The sequence below is a fragment of the Eptatretus burgeri genome, chromosome 13 (genome assembly GCF_056783735.1).
Source record: "Eptatretus burgeri isolate ZD-2024b chromosome 13, Ebu_testis_v1, whole genome shotgun sequence".
NCBI classification, from domain to species: domain Eukaryota; kingdom Metazoa; phylum Chordata; class Myxini; order Myxiniformes; family Myxinidae; genus Eptatretus; species Eptatretus burgeri.
The window spans coordinates 46,974,454-46,985,511 of record NC_140973.1 but is presented as its reverse complement, the minus strand read 5'-3'; the positions used below and the strand labels follow the sequence as shown (position 1 = coordinate 46,985,511).

The window sequence follows — 11,058 nt, the reverse complement described above, 5'->3', positions numbered from 1 at the left end:
AACCGAACTGACCAGGATTCTCGTTGTTCGAGGTACGTGTTGTGTTACAAGGTGAGACTAAAGAAACGCTTGTCGAGTTATTTTCAACAATATCCACAGAAAGAGAAGCACTCCACGAATTAATGAAAACAGCCATCAACAAACTCAATCTACAGATGGTGGACATTGTTGGTGAATGCTTAGATAGTGCTTTGAATACGAGTGGTATGAGGAAAGGACTGGCATCGCGGATGAAGGACTGCTCTCTGATTGGTATACATGTACATCATTATGGTCCTCCGCTTAATCTGGCACAGCAAGATATGAAGACAGACATTGTGCCTCTCCAGAATTCCCTTGGGAACGACACAAAGCCTGTACAACTTTTTAGAGATGAGTCCCAAACGGCATGCATTGTTTAAACTTTAAAGCTATTGAGGTTAAGGATGATGACATCACCCTCACATTGAAACCATCAAGTGTGACGACATGGTTGTGTTGCTGAGTGGCTCTGAGAGCCGTCATCGAACAAATGCCAAAAAAGATCACAGCTCTCGTTCCTTTTCAGATGATCACAACCCAAAAAACATATTTAGCATGCAATGCCCTATTACACGCAACATGCAACTTTGAATTTGCATTTTGTCAAATAACGACAGTTTGAGCAAGTGTCTTCAAGGAAAGAAAATGGATGTTGGTAGAGGCTCGGAGGACTGCCAAGGTAATGATGAAAACACTGAGTGGATGCTGAAATGATGAGAGCTTCCAGCAGATATGGTCCACTGCTCAGATATTGTCAGACACCATTGAAAAGGGAATGGAGGGAACAAAATTTTCATTCCGGGATGCTCAGGCACAAAGGACCAAGCAATCACGGCACTTGCAAACACTCAACGGTGAATCGGCAGACGCCCCTGCGGTTCAAACCGCTGTAGACCATTACCGCATCATGATTAATTATTAGACTCTTGAGCAAGTCATTGGGGAAGTGGAATCTCGGTTTGATAGTGATGACCAAGACATCCTCTGTGCCCTTTCCGACGTCATTTTAAACATATCCCCATCAATTAACAGCCTCAAGATTATCTCCTCATTTTACACAATGGACAGAGAAGTTCTCAAAAATGAGAAAATGAGATTCAATAATTTCCTCCATGAAAACCCATCAGATTCGGATACGAGAAATGCAGTAATGGTGGTGAAGGTGATGCACCAAGACGAGCTCCACGAGGTATGACCACAGCTATACAGAGCTGCAGCGGTTATTCCAGGCACAGCATGCACAGCAGAGAGATCCTTCGGTGCATTAAGAGGCGTGAATACATATCTCTGCACCGCGATGGGACAGGAATGTCTCGACAATGTTATTATCATCACCATCAAACGTGCCTATGCAAACAGAACAATTGAAAATGGCATTAAAAGGATTATTTCCATATTCGGTCACAGGAAGAATAGGGAATCCTCTTTTTTTTTGAAAGGTTCATTTCCTTTTGATAATTCTTGTTCATAAATTTTGTGACTTTAATCATTCATGCGACTCAAGTGATTTTTTTTTTTTTTCCTTTTACGAAGAGCTAACACAGAGAACATAAAATAAAGACAGCAGGAGACAAGAGGGGTGGGAGAGGAAAGCACAAAACAGAAGGGAGCAGAGACATTAGGAGATCTGTGGAAGGGAAAAGAATGGGGTGAGGAACATGGGGTATACAAGATGGACACTACAGGGACTCTCAGGTAGGAAGGCAGGGAATTTGAAAGAGGTGGGCTTGGGGTGGATTAACGGGGGTAGAAAAGATCATAGTTTTGTATGGGGAAAGATAATAGATGGTGGTTAACAGCTGTTTTGAAGGCCTGGAGGGAAGAGTGGGATTGAAGAGTGTGGGAGTTTGTTCCAGAGGCAGGAAGAAAAAGTGGAATGAAAGAGTGAAGGTGAGCAGTGATTCTTGATTTTGGTAGTTTCACCAGAATGTGGTTGCTGGTGGACCTTGAGCACCCTGCAGAAATATGGGGGGAGGGGAGGGGGTGGACAGATCACAAACACAGCAAGCGGGGCAAGGGCGTAGAGGAGATGGCAGAAGACATCAAGACCACCAGCATGCCTGCGGTGAGAGAGTGAAGGACGCAAAGACTCAGCTTCATTGCAGGAGATACCAATGATCCCAAAAGCCTTGGTTTCCACAGCGTGAAGCCGAGAAAGGTGAGAGGCTGGAGCACCAGCCCAGAGGGGAGAGCAGTACTCCATCAGGCTGTGGATGAAAGCTTTGTACATGGTCAGGAGCTCAGGTGTGCCAAGGAAGGACTTTACATGACGGAGGATTCCCAGTCGGAGACTGGCTTTGGAGGACAGCTTGGAAATGTGGCTTTCCCAGGAAAGATCATAGCAGATAGTGAGACCCAGAAGCTTGAATGAAAGGATTTCTTCAAGAGGACTGTTGAGAAAGTAGATGGGGTGGGGTTCCTGATGGCCCTTTCAGAGAAACATAATGAGAATGTGAGATTTGTCAGGGTTGAAAAATATGTTCCAAGTGTTAGACCAGCTTGTGATTTTATCCAGATCTGCAGAGAGTGAAGAGGCTGCTGCTTGCCAATCTGACGGATGACAGATGCCAAGGCAGAGGGTGGAGTCATCAGCGAAGAGATAAAAAAGGATTTTCCAAAGTTGGAGAGATCATTGATGAAAACCAGAAAAGGAACAGGGTCCAGAACGCTGCCTTGAGGAAGTCCAGCCTGGACAGGAAGAGGGGATTTACAAGGAAATCCAACAGGTGGAGGCCATTCGGCCCATCATGCCTGCACCAACACCATACTAATTTATCTACACAAGATCCAAGGAAGAAAATGCAAAAAAATGTTTTTAATTAATGAAATTTAAAAAAATGTTCGTTTTTTTTTTTTTTTTTTTTTTTTTTCTTCCTCTCAGAGAGGGGGCATGGGCTTGGTTAAAAACACACAACAACCACACAAACCCCCTTGACAAGACCCCTAACAGCACTCCGTACACATGCCCACAATCACCCATCAATGCTCAAACTACCTAAAAGTCTTATCAACATCTCCATACCCCTCTATCTCCATAACTTCCAGGTACCCACCTAATTCTAATTTAAACTTGTCTACTTTTACTGTTGCCAATACCTTTCCAGGGAGACCATTCCATGCATTAGCTACTCTTTGAGTAAAAGTCCCCTGCCTTGCCACCATCTTAACTGTCCTCTTCTTTACTCTCAGGTTATGGCCCCTGGTCCAATCACCATCTACTCTGTTTAATAATTAATCTGAACTTATTTTATCTATACCTTTCATTATCTCAAACATCTCCATCATATCTCCTCGTAACCACCTCCTTTCTAGTGAATAAAGCCCCGTCTCCTTCAGCCACTCCTCATAGCTGAGTCTAGTTCGGCCTGGAATCAATCTAGTAGCCCCACACTGAACCCTCTCTACAGTATCTATGTCCTTCCAGAACTGCACACAATATTCTCGATGTGGCCCTCACTAAATTCCTGCACAATGTTAACACCACCTCTTTTGATTTATAAATGATCCCCCTCCGAATACATCCTAAAACCCCATTTGCTTTACCTACAGCTGCCGGGCACTGAGGACACAATGTATGATTGTGAAGTGGCAGGTCGGCACGCTAGGTACTCCATGATGACACAATGTACGATTGTGAAGTGGCAGGTAGGCACGCTAGGTACTCCATGATGACACAATGTATGACTGTGAAGTGGCAGGTCGGCACGCTAGGTACTTCATGATGACACAATGTACGATTGTGAAGTGGCAGGTAGGCACGCTAGGTACTCCATGATGACACAATGTATGATTGTGAAGCGGCAGGTAGGCACGCTAGGTACTCCATGATGACACAATGTACGATTGTGAAGTGGCAGGTAGGCACGCTAGGTACTCCATGATGACACAATGTATGATTGTGAAGTGGCAGGTAGGCACGCTAGGTACTCCATGATGACACAATGTACGATTGTGAAGTGGCAGGTAGGCACGCTAGGTACTCCATGATGACACAATGTATGATTGTGAAGCGGCAGGTAGGCACGCCAGGTACTCCATGATGACACAATGTATGATTGTGAAGCGGCAGGTAGGCAGGCTAGGTACTCCATGATGACAATGTATGATTGTGAAGTGGCAGGTAGGCACACCAGGTAGTTCATGATGACACAATGTACGATTGTGAAGCGGCAGGTAGACACACCAGGTACTTCATGATGACACAATGTATGATTGTGAAGCAGCAGGTAGACACACCAGGTACTTCATGATGACAATGTACGATTGTGAAGCGGCAGGTAGACACGCCATGTACTTCATGATGACACAATGTACGATTGTGAAGCGGCAGGTAGACACACCAGGTACTTCATGATGACACAAGGTACGATTGTGAAGCGGCAGGTAGACACACCAGGTACTTCATGATGACACAATGTATGATTGTGAAGCGGCAGGTAGACACACCAGGTACTTCATGATGACACAATGTACGATTGTGAAGCGGCAGGTAGGCACACCAGGTACTTCATGATGACACAATGTACGATTGTGAAGCGGCAGGTAGACACACCAGGTACTTCATGATGACACAATGTATGATTGTGAAGCGGCAGGTAGACACACCAGGTACTCCATGATGACACAATGTATGATTGTGAAGCGGCAGGTAGACACACCAGGTACTCCATGATGACACAATGTATGATTGTGAAGCGGCAGGTAGACACACCAGGTACTCCATGATGACACAATGTATGACTGTTCTCGTCATAATGATCATGATTTATTAATTAATACGGAAACGTTTTAAATAAAAACAACAAATCGCTGAGAACAAGGACGAAGATCAATCGAGAATGAACAACTAATAATCCAGAGGGAACCGGAATTTCATAGCAACATTAGTCGCAACAACCGGCGATAACTAAGAGTACAAGCACCAGTTAATCACCTTAACTGATCATCGCGATGATTTCAGGCGATGACGCAGCGATCCGTCCAAATAACCACTCAACGAACCAACAACCAGATGCGATCGTTCAATGTACCCCGAACGAAGTAAATAATCAGGCGGATCGGTCTCTATCCTCAGTGTGTACGTAAAGGTGTGCTCACCTGGCTCACCTGGGCATGTCTCCTGTCGCCCAAGCTCGAACAACCAACCGCCCAAACGGCCGCGGAGCCGGAGCCGGAGCCGACGTGCGAGGACGTGCACGAGGCTTTGGCGCCCTCAGGGTAGCAATCACTTTATAAACTTGTTCCTTCCTCCACCCCGATGTGTCATGACGTCGTCACTCCGTCCGTCTGTGTGCTTTTCGCTTTCACCTTTATTCGAACCTGGTGCTCGTTTAACGGTTAAGGGGTCTGGTTAACCGGCGAATTAAGATCTTAGGGTGGCGCCGTTAAATAACACCAGGTGGGTTGACTCAGCCCATAACCCTTCCAAGGTCGACAAAATCGGTCCCAGCTTACTGGAACCAGGGGGCACTGCATCATCTGCAAAGCCGCTCCCCCAGCAATTATGCAACCAGCAGGCACAAGCTCTATAAGAACGAAACGATTATTCTTTCACTGTCTTTGATTCCTTCTTTCCGTTGACTCCGACAAGCATAAACATTATATATATATATATATATATATATATATACACATATATATATATATATATATATATATATATATATATATATATATGCATATGGGCTGTTGTGGCTTGTTTTAAAAAAGGGTTGGGGCGACAGGATCGCTCCGTTTGGAAAGCCGGCTATTCTGCGAGCATGCTTACATTTACTGATCTACCCCGGAAGCCCAAAGTCCTCCAGAACACCCACAGACCAGTAAAGGTCCCGAGTGTTCACGAGTGAAAATCTCGGTGGAGAAATACCTTCGAGATGTCGATGTTTGTGGGGATCATCCATCACGTCAATCTCCTAAATAGTAAATTTAATGGCGGGGCGGGGCGTACACCACTCATTACCGTTGTTTCCCCCTTCAGTAACTCAGTATAACGATCAATCCTATAGATTTGATAAGGTTGACAAGACAGCCCCCTTTCGGACACAAAATGTAAGGGCACTAGCAAGTATTTCCACAGTCACACATGTTTTTGGCAGCGTCTCGCGTAGCGAACGCTGCACAGAGAGCTCGGCGTTTTTGTCCTTGTCCTTGTCCTTGTCCTTGTCCTTGTCCTTGTCCTTGTCCTTGTCCTTGTCCTTCTCCCAAAACCTTAATCTCTCAGACTCAGCTCATATATATGCAAGATCCGGATCGCCTTAAATACTGAGGACATGTACACATCCTCACATAGACGGTGCCTTTTGAGAGCGTCTATCATGAACTTTTAAATATATTCGGACATTTGCTTTAAAGTTTCGAAAAGTTGACGTTACTATTTAAAGATTATTCCATTTATCGTATTGTAATTTCATAAATACATTATATGTTTCGTAAATACACGATATATCGTAAATACGGAAATACATTATGACGGGTTTCACTATTGGCTTAATGAAGGCACGTGACGAAATATCGGAAGTTGTTGTTGTTGTTTTAAAAGAAAAATGTAAATTTTTTTTTTTTTTTTAGCCGACAAAACCTTTAGGTTTTGGACGCTGCTCTTGGACACATTTGTCCTTGTTATTTTTCGGGGAGCCGCACGGCGTATTTATAAATTGTGAAGACCGAAAACGTTGGGGTGCCATACGGTCTTTGATTTGATGTCGCACGGTGACCTGAGGGCATTCTTGCTGCGGCCATAGAATTTTGAAGGCAGACGCAAGGTGCCCGCAAGGCGACCGCAGGGGGACCCTAAGCCGAACGTGCGGCGAGACGGACGGTAACGAATGAGATATATATATATGTATATTTTTTTTTTTTTTTTAACTTTCACCAGTTCTTTTGTTTCGGCTTGTCGAATTTCTACGGCGAACGTAGAAATGAAAAAAGTTATAACTCCGCGTTATAATTCCACGGCGACCTTACGGCCTGTAAAATATAGCCATACGGCGTAGGGCCTCCCTGAGGCCACCTCAGTTTCTCTGCGGCCACCGCACGTTTCTGTCAATTCAGAGGGCGTACGGCCGCCGTATCCTCGCCGTAGAGCAAATGTGACTGAGGCCTAAAGTATCGATCGATACACGAGAGATGCTTTCACGAGTACTTCCACTGACGAACTGAATGAACAAAGCGCGAAGATGCTGGTCAAACAGGTGGGGGAGACACGTGAACAAGCATGAACACTGCGTTTTCTCGAAAATTTTCTCGAAAACATTGTTCGGATTCCAATTTGTTCAAACAATGGGGCGTTCGGATTCTGGGGGCACCACGGTATATTATAGTTATAGTATATTCAGTTATATATACTGGTATATTTTTATTTCAGTAAAAAAAAGAACTGGTATATATACCCACTCGTTACCGTCCGTCTGGCCGCACGTTCGCCTTAGGGCCCCCTGCGGTCCCCCTGCGGTCGCCTTGCGGGCACCTTGCGTCTGCCTTGAAGATTATATGGCCGCCACAGCGACGCCCTAAGGTCACCATGCGACATCAAATCAAAGACCGTACGGCACCCCCACATTTTCGGTCTCCACGATTTCTAAATACGCCGTGCGGATCCCCAAAAATAAAAAACATATGTGACTGCTACATTGTGTGACCGTAGAAATACTGCGGCTGCCGTATAATTGCTAGTGGCCGCAGATTTTGTAGACCCCACAGCTGCCGTGGCAAATGTGACCAAGGCCTAACTGGTAGGAGTGTTTCACTGAGATGAGTTGCTTCATGAAATCATCTCCCTGGAAAGGTCGTGGCAGCAGAAACATTCGATTTGTTTCAACATGAGTTTGATTAGTACCGAGAAGCACCGGATATAACAGATAACAGGGTGCATGGATAATGGGAGGAATGGTCGGCGGTAGGTACAGACGGATCGGTGATTGTTTGTGATTCGTCTGTTCGAGGGTCTCGTGACAAGGTGCTGTCTGTGTTTGTCCCAAAGACTCCTATAGAGAAGGACTGGAACCTCCCATGCTCGGGGTTTGTAACGAGTCTGGGGCGAAAATGACTTCTAGAAGGGCTAGAGACACGATCTCGGGATCCATATAGTGGTTTTTGAGGACGGCAAGTTCAACAGTGTCATTTTCAACACCACCTGAGGTCATCTTCAAGGTCAAAAGGTCATATTTCAAGGTCAAATTACTGAATTTTGGTATTTTTTGCCCGTTTTTGTGTAACTCATAAACGGTGAGAGATGGCTGATTGTAATAAGATGCAAGTGTGGAGAGCTGATATTTATTGTCATCTATCGTATTACATAAACATTATATGCATGTCACAACACGATGTCTATTACAACTATGTCTATGTCTATCACTAGTAGGAGAGCTTTTCTTGCCTCCTGAGGCATCCCAAAGCTTTTTCTTTGTCACTTACATTGAGGACATGAGCTTTCAATAGAATGTTAAGGCCCGGTCACACCTTGACGTTTTAGCCAACGTATGCCGATTTTTGAATTTTTTTTCTAAAACGCTGGCACACGTTGAATACGTTATGGGTAAGTTTTGATAACATTGAGAGCACGCTGGCATACGTCGTAGTACGTTGCCATACGTCGTTGTACGTTGGCTTTAAACGTTGTACTTTTTGGTTGTCCTCAAATCTTTTCATGCTTGAAATTTCACGACGTATGCCCGCGTATGACTCACACGTTTCGCTACGCTGGCCACAAGTTGTAGGCACGGTCTGCGAACGTTGACAGACGTCAACACATGCTACTTGTAAGTTAATCATAAGTTGAGACACGCCGAGGTAATGTTTAGCGTACCCGAAACTTATTTCTAACCTATGATTAATGTGTTGTTGGCACGTTACGCGATCGTTGCCACACATCGACAGACGTTACTTTTAAGTTACTCATAGGCTGAAAGACGTCAGTATAATGGATCGTCCTTGCGTCAGCGTCCACGGCCACGGCCAGGACACTTATTTGCAGCATTCTTCAAACTTTTCTTCGGCATGACGAGGATGTTCACACTTCGATGTCTAGCTTGGCTATGATTCCAATTGTCCATCGGCAGCGTCTATTTAAAATAGTCGAGTTTGAGCGTTTTAACACGTTCAGAAGAAACGTTTCAAATTTCCAAACCCCAGCGTCAAAAAAAACAAAAAAAAAAACAAAGGCGAGTGACAGCAATTTAAATCGTTCATTGTAAACAATGAAACTAGCTGAGTGGTACCGTTTAAAAGTCGTTGAGTGTAAAAAAAATCCAATTGTTGAGCGCAAGCGTCTACTTTCAATAGTGGAGATGCAGCCATTTAAATCGTTGAGTGGCAGCCTATGAACCTACCCGTGGACACGCGGACGCAAGGACGATCCATCATAACCCACACCCTCCCCCTCACACCCACCTACTACTGCCAACATGAACAAACTACTACTAATACTAATACTAATACTGATACTGATACTGATACTGAAACTGTTACCGCTGACATGGACATCGACTCAAAAAGGACTCGAAAACACTGTTGGGTTCCCCTTTTATGAGCAGCATTTTTATATACCAATTCCCAAAACCGCTGGGAACACGTCTTTATATGGCAGTTGTAAGCTAGAAACACGTTCATTTATTTTTTTTGTCGACCGGAAGACGTCATTGGAATACGTCTACATATGTCGATGTGTGTTGGGACTACGTAAAGAATTGGTTCAAAGCACGTCAAACATAAGTTAGAAATAAGTTTCGCGTAAAAAAGACATTACCGCGACGTGTTTCGACTTATGAGTAGCTTATAAGTAGCCTTTGTGGACGTGTGTAAGCGTCCACATATCGTGTGTAAAACTTATCCCCATCGCATGCGGAACGTGTGTCATACGCCGAGTACGTCGTAAAATTTTGAACATGTTCAAAATTTCTTGACGTACTCTACTTACTACGACTTATGATAGCGTATTTAGCGTTCTACTCGCGCATACCAAACTTACCCATACCGTATTCGACGTGCCCCAACGTTTTAGACACATTTTTCTTAGGTCGGCATACGCTGGCAAGATCGCCAAGGTGTGACCGCGATTTTGACCCTTCCATTTCTACGGCAGTTATGATTTGAATCGTTGTGCATCAGCCTTTTAATAGGCTACGTCACGACATCGTCGGCGATGTGTGCAACGCACTATGCCTAAGTTAGACTATCGTTGGGCATCAGTTGTGTAGGCCGACAACAGGTTCAGCATTCGTTGGTATAAGTTATCTATAACACAACGAAACGTTCTGTGTAGTTACCAATGCGTTATACATAAGACCAAGTCGCTATGAATACGTCCGAATCTTTAAAAAAAACATCAAAAGTTCAACGTAAGCCAGCGTTTTACATACATTTTAACACGTTGCCATCGCTGGCTAAAACGTCAAGGTGTGACCGGGCCTTAAGCTAAAGTAGTACATGCAGCATTACTACTAGCTAAAGGTGCATCTACAGAGGATAACAGCTCAGCAAAATGAAATCGGCAACGCATTTTAGTCTTGTCATACAAATTATAGGCATTATGTACAAAAAAAGACGGTTGACATAGTCGGCACACTCAATCCACCTCTATTCAAATTATCGAGAAAATCAGATGACACCTCATTACCATCTTCATCATCAATGATCTCCTCCATACTAGTGCTATCGCCATATTTATGAACAAGGTGTCCGGCCAAATAAACTACTTTGTGCTTAAGGGCATCGTCAGACCCCAAGAGATCCTGAGTGTCTTGAGGAGTAATCTCGTCAATGAGTTCACTTCGCTCATCTGGATTTATGGAAGTTGTGCAGTTCTTGTCACAATCAATCACATGAGAACTAGATTCGGGCATAATGTCATGCTTAATGAGTGTTTGCAAATTTACAATTTTAGCTGCAGCCATAATGTCAACTACGTCAATGTAGAAGTTTCCACAGCTTCTTTGCCTGGCTTTTTCGAAAAACTTTTCCAAGGCTTCATCTGCAAATATAGCAGGAAGAACGTAGTCAAAGTCTTTCTCTGCCAGAAGATGCAGCTGCGACAGAAGGAAG

General features: G+C 44.2%; 1 protein-coding gene across 8 annotated transcripts in view; it reads right to left on the bottom strand.

Annotated features, from left to right (window-relative positions):
- Positions 1 to 5,279, bottom strand: part of LOC147014407 (E3 ubiquitin-protein ligase pellino homolog 1-like) — a 96,271-nt gene extending 90,992 nt beyond the window's left edge. For 2 of the 8 annotated variants that reach the window (XM_085852335.1, XM_085852341.1), the window contains exon 1: positions 5,119 to 5,277. Coding sequence is in view for 3 of the 8 variants with exons in the window: in XM_085852343.1 (XP_085708469.1) it covers positions 5,128 to 5,135 (8 nt within the window). In the remaining 5 variants the exon portion in view is untranslated. Of the gene's footprint in view, positions 1 to 5,118 lie in introns of all 8 variants that reach the window. The other 6 variants (XM_085852336.1, XM_085852340.1, XM_085852343.1 and 3 more) reach the window with 5 other exon arrangements.
- Between the last annotated feature and the right edge of the window lie 5,779 nt (positions 5,280 to 11,058).